Source organism: Arabidopsis lyrata, assembly GCF_000004255.2.
Source record: "Arabidopsis lyrata subsp. lyrata unplaced genomic scaffold ARALYscaffold_1, whole genome shotgun sequence".
Classification (NCBI taxonomy): Eukaryota; Viridiplantae; Streptophyta; class Magnoliopsida; order Brassicales; family Brassicaceae; genus Arabidopsis; species Arabidopsis lyrata.
The window spans coordinates 6872073-6885942 of NW_003302555.1; the positions used below are offsets into that span (position 1 = coordinate 6872073).

The 13870-nt window shown below is 34.5% G+C and overlaps 4 protein-coding genes across 4 annotated transcripts; 2 read left to right on the forward strand and 2 right to left on the reverse strand.

Annotated features, from left to right (window-relative positions):
* Positions 1-1329: 1329 nt before the first annotated feature.
* LOC9326225 (hexahomomethionine N-hydroxylase) lies at positions 1330-3917 on the forward strand. Its single transcript, XM_002890117.2, has 3 exons — positions 1330-2429; positions 2803-3076; positions 3349-3917. The coding sequence occupies exons 1-3, from the start codon at positions 1377-1379 to the stop codon at positions 3717-3719; spliced, it is 1698 nt and encodes a 565-aa protein (XP_002890163.2). The 5' UTR covers positions 1330-1376; the 3' UTR covers positions 3720-3917.
* A 1316-nt stretch (positions 3918-5233) lies between these two features.
* Positions 5234-7088, reverse strand: LOC110224554. The gene is made up of 3 exons (XM_021010760.1): positions 6716-7088; positions 5930-6002; positions 5234-5724 (listed from the first exon to the last, which is right to left on the reverse strand). Exons 1-3 carry the CDS (start codon positions 6748-6750, stop codon positions 5296-5298), a joined length of 537 nt encoding a protein of 178 aa, XP_020866419.1. The 5' UTR covers positions 6751-7088; the 3' UTR covers positions 5234-5295.
* Positions 7089-7657: 569 nt separating this feature from the next.
* LOC9328969 (dihomomethionine N-hydroxylase) lies at positions 7658-10382 on the forward strand. The gene is made up of 3 exons (XM_002890118.2): positions 7658-8693; positions 8902-9175; positions 9769-10382. The coding sequence occupies exons 1-3, from the start codon at positions 7713-7715 to the stop codon at positions 10137-10139; spliced, it is 1626 nt and encodes a 541-aa protein (XP_002890164.2). The 5' UTR covers positions 7658-7712; the 3' UTR covers positions 10140-10382.
* Positions 10383-11964: 1582 nt separating this feature from the next.
* On the reverse strand, positions 11965-13510 carry LOC9326227 (metacaspase-8). Its single transcript, XM_021014047.1, has 2 exons — positions 12988-13510; positions 11965-12911 (listed from the first exon to the last, which is right to left on the reverse strand). The coding sequence occupies exons 1-2, from the start codon at positions 13334-13336 to the stop codon at positions 12121-12123; spliced, it is 1140 nt and encodes a 379-aa protein (XP_020869706.1). The 5' UTR covers positions 13337-13510; the 3' UTR covers positions 11965-12120.
* Positions 13511-13870: the final 360 nt, after the last annotated feature.

Consider the following 13870-nt stretch of genomic DNA (forward strand, 5'->3'; position numbering starts at 1 on the left):
AATAATGTGTTTCAATTTTAAAAGGTAAAAAATAAAATTGCCCCATGCTAAATCTAAGTTTTTAGGTTCGATTCTCTTTATTGTGTATTTTGAAAGGTAAAAAGGCTTTTTCCGTGTATTTGGAAGAGTTACGACAATGAAAAATTTTTAAATTTTTTTTTATCTTTAATCTTTTGTAGTGCAAATGTAAAAGCGGATAATTTGGCACAAAAAATTCGTACCGAACCGCTTTATATCACATATGTAAACAACATTCGTCATGAATGACTAGTCTTTTGAGCATTAACTAACATTTGTTGACAAAAAAAAAAGATTTTATTCTCTTATGGCTCTTTCTTTTATAATTTTTTTAACTAATTAATTATAATTTAATTAAATTTATATTTTATGCTCTATATAGAAATATGTTTTGGATCCGCCGAGACAGACTTCCTCTTCCATATTAGGGTCCAAATGTACCAACTACCAAGTGACTGTCTCCTCTATGATACCGGACCATAAACCAAATTCATCCAACCATAATTCTCTTTCAATTTGATCTATTCAACAATGACTCATGCATACTTTCTTTCCCTTATCTCATTTCCATATTCGAAATGTACGTAAACTCTAAAGGATGCACCCTTTTGTAGGAATATTAAAGTGGTAGTCTTTATTGAAATGAAAAAAATCTACTTTTCTTGAAGAAACATTTTTTAAATTAACTAAAAATGCTATACTACTATTTTAGAGTGACACATATATATAGGCCAACTAATTAACCACTGAAATGCAAAGAGGGGGTCTGAAAATCAATTCAGACATCTAAACGTGGTTACCTACCCAAGAGCTCACCAGTCTAGTATCCCACTCCCTTTATATTGAATCACTTTAGATTATTTTCTTTTCTAGCTCTTTCTTTTCAATTCCACTATATATTAAAAAAAAAATATATACAGGATCGTATTTATTACATCATATGCCAGTAAAAATATTATAAGAAAATCATTTAACTAAATTTTTTAAAAGTAAATTAAACTCACACAATCTACTAACATAGTAACACTAGCATATTTCTGGTTTTTTAAATATAGTTAAATACTGGTATACAAAATTATGGTAAGGTGTGTTGTAGACTTGTAGCTGTAGGAAATGAGCAAATGTGATTTTCTAGAAATGCCCTTAAACTACTTAGACTAAACAAAGTGATTCTAATGACATATCATGTAATAAAATATAATTGAAGGTTTTCTCTTAAAAAGTTACCCTTCTATTATAATAGCAAAATTATCTTTATCGAGATTTTTTGTTATTTAATATATTGATTTGGCTTTTAAATAAGGAGAATTTGGCTTTAAGATTGTTTTCGAATCTATAAATACTTAAAACAACAAACAATGTCCCAATATCGCAGTGTTCATAGCGAAACGAGCACACAACTCACTAAACACTCAAACAAAAACACTAATACAAACATTAAGATGATGATGATGATGAGCTTTAACACATCATTTCAAATCGTACTAGGCTTTATCGTCTTCATCGCATCAATCACTTTACTAGGTCGAATACTCTCAAGGCCCTCCAAAACAAAAGACCGATCTCGCCAGCTTCCGCCTGGCCCACCAGGATGGCCCATCCTCGGCAATCTACCCGAACTAATCATGACTCGTCCTAGGTCCAAATATTTCCACCTTGCCATGAAAGAGCTAAAAACAGATATTGCATGTTTCAACTTTGCTGGAACCCACACCATCACCATAACCTCCGACGAGATCACTAAAGAAGCGTTTAGAGAGCGAGACGCCGTTTTGGCAGACCGGCCTCAACTTTCCAGCATAGAGTTCATTGGAGACAATTACAAATCAATGGGAACCTCCCCGTACGGTGAACAATTCATGAAGATGAAAAAAGTGATTACAACGGAAATTATGTCCGTTAAAACGTTGAAAATGTTGGAAGCTGCAAGAACCATCGAAGCGGATAATTTCATTGCTTACATTCACTCGATGTATCAACGGTCAGAGACGGTCGACGTAAGAGAGCTCTCGAGGGTTTATGGTTACGCAGTGACCATGAGGATGTTGTTTGGAAGGAGACATGTCACGAAAGAAAACGTGTTTTCGGATGATGGGAGACTAGGAAAAGCAGAAAAACATCATCTTGAGGTGATTTTCAACACTCTAAACTGTTTGCCAGGTTTTAGTCCCGTGGATTACGTGGAAAGATGGTTGAGAGGTTGGAATATTGATGGTCAAGAGGAGATGGCGAAAGTGAATGTTAATCTTGTTCGTAGTTACAACAATCCCATAATCGACGAGAGGATTGAATTATGGAGGGAAAAAGGTGGTAAGGCTGCTGTTGAAGATTGGCTTGATACGTTCATTACGTTAAAAGATCAAAACGGAAAGTACTTGGTCACGCCAGACGAAATCAAAGCTCAATGCGTTGTAAGTAATTACAGTATAAGTTTTAGAAAACAGTGTATAATATACAGAGAAATAGATATCTACACTAAATAATATGATCATTATATTTGAATTCTGACCAAACAGAAAAAAATAAAAAATTCATATAAAATAGTAATTATATAGAGAGATAGATATTTACGCTAAATAAGATGATCATCCGAATAATTCTGACCAAAAAGAAAAAGAGAAAAATGTTAAATACTATTGACTAAAGTTGCGAGCTATAATAGTTACAATCATAATTTTGTACATAACATGTTAAAAGTAGCTTTGAGAATCTTATTCGATTTGGTTTATTATTTACACACACACACACATTGATTAACTGTTTATTGTTCTGTTTTTTTTACAGGAATTTTGTATAGCAACGATCGATAATCCGGCAAATAACATGGAGTGGACACTTGCGGAAATGTTAAAGAACCCGGAGATTCTCAGAAAAGCTCTGAAAGAGTTAGAGGAAGTAGTTGGAAAAGAAAGGCTTGTGCAAGAATCTGACATACCAAATCTAAACTACTTAAAAGCTTGTTGCAGAGAAACATTCAGGATTCACCCAAGCGCTCATTATGTCCCTCCTCATGTGGCCCGTCAAGATACCACCCTCGGGGGTTATTTAATTCCCAAAGGTAATATATATTATATGGAATGCATATGTATTTGTTATTTCCATAAGATTTAACTTTTATAACTAGCTAGTAAGTGTATGCATGAGTTTCATTAACAAAAACAAAATTCATTGTTTTTGTTTTTGGCTATATATTATACAACCTAGATTTTGTCGTACTTTTTTTGTTCGTTTTAAATACCACGACTAGTACGTTTATGTGCATGGGTTTCGTTCACAAAAACTCGATACGATTTTGCGTTATAGATTAAGAAATTATTGATTTTTGGACAGGTAGCCACATTCATGTATGCCGCCCTGGATTAGGCCGGAACCCTAAAATATGGAAAGATCCATTGGTATATGAACCGGAGCGTCACCTCCAAGGAGAGGGAATCACAAAAGAGGTTACTCTGGTGGAAACAGAGATGCGTTTTGTCTCGTTTAGCACTGGTCGTCGTGGCTGCGTCGGTGTCAAAGTCGGGACAATTATGATGGTTATGATGTTGGCTAGGTTTCTTCAAGGGTTTAACTGGAAACTCTACCAAGGTTGTGGACCGCTAAGCCTCGAGGAAGATGATGCATCATTGCTGATGGCTAAGCCTCTTCTTTTGTCTGTTGAGCCACGCTTGGCACCAAACCTTTATCCAAAATTCCGTCCTTAACAAGACGCCTTGTTTATTCTCTGTGATATTCTTCGACGCTTTGTCGTTTCTGTGTTATGTTACTTGACGTACTGTTGTTTATTGTTGTTTTTAGACTATCCTTTGCCAGAAAACGCTATATTGTTACATTCGTGTGTCTTCTTTTTTTCTGTATCTCCGTAACTTAATAATGAATATCAATCAATAATCCGGGCGCAACTATAACTTATGAGGTATAATGATAACCGTGTTTAATTGAAATGGTGCGAAGAATTAGACTACGTAGAATGTTTTTCATTATCAGGATAAACGTTGGTGACATGACACCGCCACTAATAAGAATATTGTTCATTATCAGGATAAACGTGTTCACCTACCCAAGGTAGTATTATTTATTTATTAAAATAATAGATATGTTTCTACGAAAAAAAAATTAAAATATTAGTTGTAAAAATATTTCGCTGGAATCCACCTTTCAATGTTGTATATACTGATGAAGTTAAAAAATGAATTGAATCAAAGTTGATGATAATTAACAAGTGATCAAGACCAGTTTAAGAAAAATCAATCGGATTCTTTGGTTAATTCCGTCTCATGTTCCAGTTTGCTGTTAATTAATAAGCGAAAGAAAAATGATTTTATCAGGAGTAATAAGAGGCTCATCCGGTAGGAGAATGGGAGATGGAAAGCCAAAGGTTGGACAAGTGTTTTAAAAGAGAGAGTCGGATGTTCAAAATTTTTGTAATAAAGGTCTTAGAGCACCCCAATGGTGGTTTTTATGGGTTTCATAAAAAAAATTCTTAAAGTTAAAAGTAATTAAAATAAATGAAAACAACAAATAAAGTTAAAGATTGTTAAGAGTTGGCTCTAATATAAAGATTGTTAAGAGGTTTAAGGATTGTTTGGAGTCCTATATGTGTCGTTTTCTGATTTGATCAAAAATATTAATAAAAGATAAAAAAAAATATGCCTTCAAATCTCAGTAATATGATAGACATTATATTCGAACTCGAGTTCGTGATCGGACTATACATCAATAATTGAAAGCTCATGTTAAGCGTATATGACAATAATTTGTTTTTTTATATGTATTTTTTATATGCTTTTATGTTTTGTATGTTTAATTTTTTTAGAAAATTGTAATATTTATTAAGTTTTATCAAATAAAAATGTTTATAGGTAAAATCTTGGATCCCTCCACTGTGTAGAGTAGATTCTTGACGCATGTTCATAGTCATAGTATTATATTCCCTTTATCTTTTAGAGGGAAAATTCCCCTTGTATTTGGTTAACTTTCTCATGTCCCATTCCTATATTTAAATCTTGAATATAGTCGTGTAAGAGCATCTCCAATGGTGAGAGCCCTCCATGGGCTCTCACCATTTTTTTAAGATTAAAATTTTCAAATTTATGAGATGAGAGCTTTTGTTAATTTTGCAACGTCCAATGGTAGGCTCTCTTTGTGGGGTTCTCAGGAAAAAATTAAATTATTTTTAATTTTTTTATTTCATAAATCTGAAAAATATTATAATTCATAACATATTAAAGATACAATAATTTCATACATTTGAAAATAAATTTGGAAAAAAAAAAACGATTAGTTATTCTGTTGATTGTTGCGAAATTTTCTCCATATATGCTCAACCAAATCACTTTTCAATTGTTGATGCATATTTTGATTACGAAGTTGATTTCGCATGCCCATCATATTCTCAATATTTGGAGGCATACCTGTAGAATACGATAAATCGACTTGTGAAGTTTGGTTTCCTTCAACTTGTAGGAATTCTGAAACATCAAACTGAGTGTTGTACCCATCTCGTTCGTCTTCGACTATCATATTGTGCAGTATGATACATGCTTTCATAATATTTCCAATTTTTTCCTTATCCCAAACAAGAGCTGGGTTTTTAATAATGTGAAAGCGAGCTTGCAATACTCCAAATGCACGTTCGACATCTTTACGGGCCGCTTCTTGATGTGTAGCAAATAAAGTGTCTTTCCGAGTTTGTGGTAGTCGAATAGACTGAAACTTATTGAAGTATTAGCAATGAATGCCAAGGTAAAGACACTAATTGTCTTTACCTACAATACTCCAACTAGAAAGCATTTATTTCAAAGAACAAAGAAAGCATTTACAAAAGCAAAAACTGTCCTAATCAAACACAAACCAAGCATTAATCACATAGCACACACTGGTAATTAAATGAAACAACCACTTTGAACTGTACCTTGATATAGAGGCTGTTAAATCGATGCCTTCTCCACTTGTGAGATTTGTCAGGTTCAACCACTCCATTTAACCTCACCAAAACAGAGACAAAGAAAGAAATATTAACATAAGATTAAAAATTCAAAATGATTCAAGTAATTACTAAGAGATATTGAATCAGGTTTTCAAAATGATCATGCCTCCGAGAAATACCAAGTATTAACCTTTCCACATGACTCAAACAAAGAAAAACCAGACTCTATGTGTGTTGGTTAATGCCTAAAGCAACTAGAGCTTGAAAGCTTAAACTAATCTTTTAATGCTTTGATCACGAAGTTTATATTTCAGAATAAAAACAGAAACTATTTATTAAGGAAGCTATACACTATATAGTCTCATATAATCCATAATTCAAGAATCAAAGCATTTTGAAGAAAAGATCTACATACATTAACGAAACTATTTACCATAAATCAAGCATGCTATGACTCAATTTGATTCAATCATGACAAGGAAATATCAATGAAACCCCTAATGAAACAATCCTGACTCAATTTGATTCAATCCGAAACCCTAAACCCAAAAAATCAAACATACAACGACTCCTCCTCACTTCAATCATGCCAAATAACAAACACATAGCCTCCAATTTAGTTAAAAAAACACCTTATCAATGCTTAGAACTGAAAACCCCAATTTTCGAAACTATGAACCCTAATTTCAAAAATTCAAATAACTCTAAAAAGAACATCAAATACCCCAAATAAATCATGATAACGCACAAAAGCCAAGCAAATGCTCTTACCAATTACGATCCAAGCTGAATCGATTACTCTCCATCCATTGAATTTGGATCTCCAATTTGCAGTGATCTCTCTCATTCCCGATCTCCACATGCGATGCATCATCATTCTCATTCCCGGCCTTAACCACTCAATTCTTCCCTCAATCGTCGCCGTCTGCCTCAATCGCCGGAGAAAATCACTCCAAATCGCCTTCGACATCGCCAACAAAGAAAGAAAGAGAGAAGCAGCTTTTGTTTTTTTTTTACGCGTTACTTTGTGTTTTTTTTTTTGTGTTTTTTTTTCTTCTTTTGTCTCAAATTCGACCAATGACAAGCTGCCACGTCATCGGTTCTCTTAACCCTCAAAACCTCTCACAAGAGAGCTGTCTCTCTTCTTGAATCTTAATTTTGATTTATTTTTGCAAATGTTTTTGAAGAGAACTCATTGAGAGAACCCAAAAAATAGGCCATTGGAGATGCTCTAAGTGATTAAACATATATTACAACACCACTTATAGCCACATACAAATCTTTAGATAACAAATATATATATATATATATATATATATTTAAGAAAAGTGTTCAAGTTTGTAATATGAGTTTATGGATCTAGTAAATAAATTGAAAGGAATTATACGGATTTTCTTAAATATTTTTTTAATGTGATAAAGAATTTTTTAAGAATTTACATTCTTTATTTTTTTAAACGGCCTAAAAGAATTCTACATTCAAAATACAAAACAAATTAAAACACTTTATGTGAAACAAAACTAAAGCCCTTGAAACAGAAGTACGTAGTATACTTTTCAAAAATCCATAAAGTTTTTACAGTTTTACTATTGCTACTCAAACTAGATATAAAATATATAAACGTGATTACCGTAGTACCTACCCAAAAGCCCAAACCCTACGTGAGCATCACATGCATGATATCGATTCTATAAATAATCAACACAACAAACACTTTCCAGATATCGCTATTGCTAACGAGCACACACCTCACTACACGCATACATACATGATGATGATGATGAGCTTTACCACATCATTACCATACCCTTTTCAAATCCTACTAGTCTTTATCCTCTCCATGGCATCAATCACTTTACTGGGTCGAATACTCTCAAGACCCACCAAAACCAAAGACCAATCTCGCCAGCTTCCGCCTGGCCCACCAGGATGGCCCATCCTCGGCAATCTACCCGAACTAATCATGACTCGTCCTAGGTCCAAATATTTCCGCCTTGCCATGAAAGAGCTAAAAACAGATATTGCATGTTTCAACTTTGCCGGAATCCGCGCCATCACCATAAACTCCGACGAGATCGCTAGAGAAGCGTTTAGAGAGCGAGACGCAGATTTGGCAGACCGGCCTCAACTTTTCATCATGGAGACAATCGGAGACAATTACAAATCAATGGGAATCTCGCCGTACGGTGAACAATTCATGAAGATGAAAAGAGTGATCACAACGGAAATTATGTCCGTTAAAACGTTGAATATGTTGGAAGCTGCGAGAACCATCGAAGCGGATAATCTCATTGCTTACGTTCACTCCATGTATCAACGGTCCGAGACGGTCGATGTTAGAGAACTCTCGAGGGTTTATGGTTACGCAGTGACCATGAGAATGTTGTTTGGAAGGAGACATGTCACGAAAGAAAACGTGTTTTCCGATGATGGGAGACTAGGAAAAGCGGAAAAACATCATCTTGAGGTGATTTTCAACACTCTTAACTGTTTACCATCTTTTAGTCCAGCGGATTACGTGGAACGATGGTTGAGAGGTTGGAATGTTGATGGTCAAGAGAAGAGGGTTACAGTGAATTGTAACATTGTTCGTAGTTACAACAATCCCATAATTGACGAGAGGGTCGAGTTATGGAGGGAAAAAGGTGGTAAGGCTGCTGTTGAAGATTGGCTTGATACGTTCATTACGTTAAAAGATCGAAACGGAAAGTACTTGGTCACGCCAGACGAAATCAAAGCTCAATGCGTTGTAAGTTAAATATAACTTTTATAAAAGAGTGTATGTATATACATAGAGAAATAGATATATACACTAAATAAGATGATCATCTGAATTCTGACAAGCAGAAAAAAAAAAAAAATGTTGAATACTATATATTGACTAAAGTTGCGAGATCTACGTATATATGTATATCTAGCTACATTAATTTGTTTGTTGTTCTGGTGTTTTGTTACAGGAATTTTGTATAGCAGCGATCGATAATCCGGCAAATAACATGGAGTGGACACTTGCTGAAATGTTAAAGAACCCGGAGATTCTTAGAAATGCTCTCAAGGAGTTAGATGAAGTAGTTGGAAAAGACAGGCTTGTGCGAGAATCAGACATACCAAATCTAAACTACTTAAAAGCTTGTTGTAGAGAAACCTTCAGGATTCACCCAAGTGCTCATTATGTCCCTTCCCATCTTGCCCGTCAAGATACCACCCTTGGGGGTTATTTCATTCCCAAAGGTAAAAAAGAAGAAGAAGAGATAAATCTTTTGCGTTTTTTCTCTAGTACTCAATATAACTAGTAAGTTTAGGCATGCGCATGGGTTTCGTTAAGAAATAAAAAATTTATGCATGGTTATTCTACAACATGTAAATTCTGTCGTACGTTTTTACCGATAGAATCAATAACACTTGATATACCTAAATATAACGTTTTTACCCCCTACTTTTAATAAATTTTATCTTTGGTACTTTTATTTGTTTTTTATATATAGCCTAAAAATAACTCTGACTATATTTCTTTTATTTTTTTATGTCAATTACTGTGTTTATATATTATCTTTTTTTTTTAAAAAAAATCTAGCTATATATTTCCTATGGTAGTTTTTACGTTTTGATTTTCTTGTTTTCATTTAATTTAATTTTCGCATCATATTCATACTTTTAGTAGGTTCACAGAGTAGTCTTTGATTGAGTTTGTGGTGATTCCACAAAACGTATTCAAGTTTGAATCCAGTCACGTTTATACATCAAACATCTAACCGGTTGAGCTAGCAGCATCTTGATATATATGATATGCGTTATATCTTAAGAAATGGTTGATTTTTGGACAGGTAGCCACATTCATGTATCCCGCCCTGGACTAGGCCGGAACCCTAAAATATGGAAAGATCCATTGGTATACAAACCGGAGCGTCACCTCCAAGGAGACGGAATCACAAAAGAGGTTACTCTGGTGGAAACAGAGATGCGTTTTGTCTCGTTTAGCACCGGTCGACGTGGCTGCATCGGTGTTAAAGTCGGGACGACCATGATGGTTATGATGTTGGCTAGGTTTCTTCAAGGGTTTAACTGGAATCTCCATAAAGATTTTGGACCATTAAGCCTCGAGGAAGATGATGCATCATTGCTGATGGCTAAACCTCTTCTCTTGTCCGTTGAGCCACGCTTGGCACCAAGCCTTTATCCAAAATTCCGCCCCTAAGAAGAAGAAAAAAACAAGATGGTGTAAGAAAAAAAAGAAGAAGAAAACCAGACGCCTTGTTTCTTTATCTGTTATGTTCTTCAACGCTTAGTCGTCTCTATGTTTTTTTTTGGTTTTAAAAAAATTTGGTTTGCTCGTTTCTATGTTATAAGTTTTGCTTGACGTAGTGTCGTTTGTTGTTGTCTTTTTCTTTTGTATCCCCGTCACTTCATAATAAACACCGATCAAACATTCGGAGTAGCATAGTTAATTAGTTATAACTTAAGAGGTTAATGATGGTCGTGTTTAATTGGAATGTTGTTAAGGATTAGAGTACTAAAAAGGTGAATCCTTAATAAAAATATCAATAAAATGCAGACCCTTACGTAGATAGGATCATAGAAATGTAACATATATATGGCACCACTTATTTTGTTCCCCATTACCAGGATAAAGGAACGTGTTTACACCCGAGGTCGTTAATATAGAATCTATCATAGATATTATGTTTGCTAAAAAGGAGGATTAATATGGAATCTATCATATACTGTATTAGATATTTACTAAAAACGTAGAAAAAATATATATAGTTGGTTGTCAGCATGCAGTATGGCTTTTGGTAACATGTCTTTTCATTTAACCGTCTTAATTAGTGATTTGACTCAAAAAATATATATATATATATATATATATTTGGTTATGTAACTTAATTGTGTTTGTAGACTTTTTTTTTGAAAATAACTAGATTGTAGAAAAATCTCATTGGAATTCAGCTTTTAGTGTTTGTATTGACAGATGAAGTTGTTAGAGACAAGAATATTGGAAACTTTAAAAGAATAGAATTAATTGAATCAAATTTGATGATATATAATTTTTCCCTGTAAAGAGAAGAAATGGAGCTAGAATTATATCTATAGCAGTCAGACTCCAAGTCTCCACCACCGTAATTGGATGCGACACTTTCAATGCCAATGTATATCATGATTCATATATGGCACATCAAATTATATAACACAAAAAAGCATTATAATATAAACGTGGTTACCAACCCAGAGGCCAGAGGCATCTCAAATCCATGTGACATGAGTATCACATGAATGACCATTTACCAATTACCATCACTCACTTCTCGTTTTCACAACTATTATTACACCAATCATGATTCCTATTCACGTTATCATCATCACCATATGTTTTTCAAGTGTATACTATAAATTATGGGTTTGAGTTCTATCAAGGCCCAATAACCCAAATGCCGATCTATACATCTTCGTCCAGGCCCACAAGGTCACACGGATTTACCGATGAGATCGCCTTGAGAAGCGTTTTAAGGAGAGGGACGCCTGGCCTGACATTTTCCTTATAACTTGTACAGGGGAAAGGTTATCGCAAGTGTTCTTAAGAATATAAAAAATAAAAATATTAAAAAGTAAGAGAGAGACATGAGCATGAGTTCTCATATGATAACTTTTGAGAATCTCTTCAGAAACTCATGTCAGACATGACAACATGCAATTAGTTTTAAAAAAATTTATTACTTAAAATTTAATTATACAATTAAACTAATTTATGTATATTATAATAATATATTTTGAGAGACTTTGAGAGAACCTTCCACTGCATATGCTCTTCTTTTCCCTCTCGCTAACAACACTGTTTGGTCCATGTTTTTGTTTTTCTTTGGCTTAGCTAATTGTCAACTATACATGAATATTGGGTGATCTTGCATAATATTTATTATTTAATTAGAGGTCAGCACGTCACCGTTACACATATTCCATATGTCAAATATTGAAATAATCATTGTGACTAAGTTTTTTTTTTCCCATTAATTCTATATTAAAAAAAAAAAAATTGTATATTACTTGAATCACAAGTCACTGAGAGACTTATTCAAACCTACCCCCCAAAAAAAGACATTTACATAAAAATCTTAAATCACAAAAAGAAATAACTTGAAATGCACCATCAAACAAAAGTCTTCAGATGAACTTCTTGTGTTTTAGCATATGAATGGTTTATTAACATAACGGTCATGACAATACAAGCCTGGTCGTTGACTAAACCCCCGTTTCTTGAGAAGCACTCTAGCTTCGGAAACCACTTCTTTGTTCGTAATCTTCTTCTTCTCCTTCCTCGGCGTCGACAATATCGTCTGAATCGCATCACTGAATGCCCCATAAGCTTTTCCAGTTCTTGTCACATAAACATCCTCTGATCTCTGATCTGTTTGACATCCACTTAACAGAATCCCCTTGTCGGCAATCGATCCTGGGGCTCCAGAATCACCTGCATTAACATCGAAGTTTCCTAGGTCACTTAAACCTCTCTGATGAATCGGGCTTGAGTCTTCACCGAATAATTTGAGAAGTGTCTGTCTGATTCTCCGAGATTCGATATTGGTTTGCCCGGTTTGTTGCTTGAGAAGACTTACGTAGCTTTCGAAAGGTAGATATCTAGTTTTTATATCAAACGTTTCATAATCGCTCGCTAATTCTATCTCTCCGCTAAAGCTTTCTTGGCCACCTCCACGGTCTCTCTGAGATTTTGAGATTCCACAAGTCGCTAACAAATTCATCACAATGCTAAGCAAGTAACTAGCAATCCCAAGTTTTGGCGGCTTCACATGGCTTTCGTCGATCTGCTCCTTTACCTCATTGATCGGCTTCACATGGCTTTCCCCAATCTGCTCCTTTACTTCCTCGATGAGACCACCACTGTGACAAGAGTCCGAGATTATCGTCAATTGACAGCCTTCTTTTACATGTGACACCATTTCTCTAAAATCATGGTCTACAAACACATTTGTGAAAAAATTAGAAAGAAAAAAACCGGAAAATAATCTAAAACACCAATAGTCATGTCATACCCTTAATTAGATTCATATCGCAAGGAGTGATACACTCGTCAAACCCTGTAGAGTCGCCTAATTCTCCTATCCCAGGCGGGATTCTCGTGCCATGTCCACTGTAATGAAAGACCAGAAAATCGCCAGATTGCCCTGATGCGATGAGTCTAGTCAATTCGTCGTGGATGTTCTTGCCTGTAGGTTGTATACATGATTTATCTGTGTCGATCAGTATGGTGATGTCCTTGTTAGCGAATCCGTAAAGTTCGATTAGGCATTTCTGCATCCGGCGGACGTCGTTGACACAGCCGCGTAACTCCACCGCGGTCCCTGGGTAGTTGATTCCTATCAAAACTGCTTTCTTCGCCATTGACGAATGAATGAATTAAACCTTTGTTTTCCCTTTATGAATAACATTTATTCATTTTATTTATAAAAGAAAGATTTCACATTTAAACTACCACGAAGGACAAACATTCTTGACTGTTTATTTTGCCTCTTCTCGTTATAGAAACTCTGTGGTTTGCTGTAATGGCCTTTTACGCCTCATTTTATATTTTTCCTTGGTCTGTTTTTTGGCTGGCGGCTATTTCCATGGTCTTTTTATTATCAAATTTTAATACAACTCCTATTATGCTCTTTGTAAAAGAAAGTATTAATGGACTATGGTCTATTTATTATTAAGGAAAAAAACATGAGTGCCATTAAGTTAATCATTTACATTCTTCCTAATATTTGCAATTCCCCTTTTAGGAAAACTAAATTATGCTCTTGACTTTTAGATTTTGTTTTGGTCTCATTTTGATATTTTGGTGAATTTTTTGGGTTGTTTACTTTTCACTTTAAAAAATTTTAAGTGACATAAAATAAAAATAAAAAAAAAACAAATGGGTTTTGAACACTA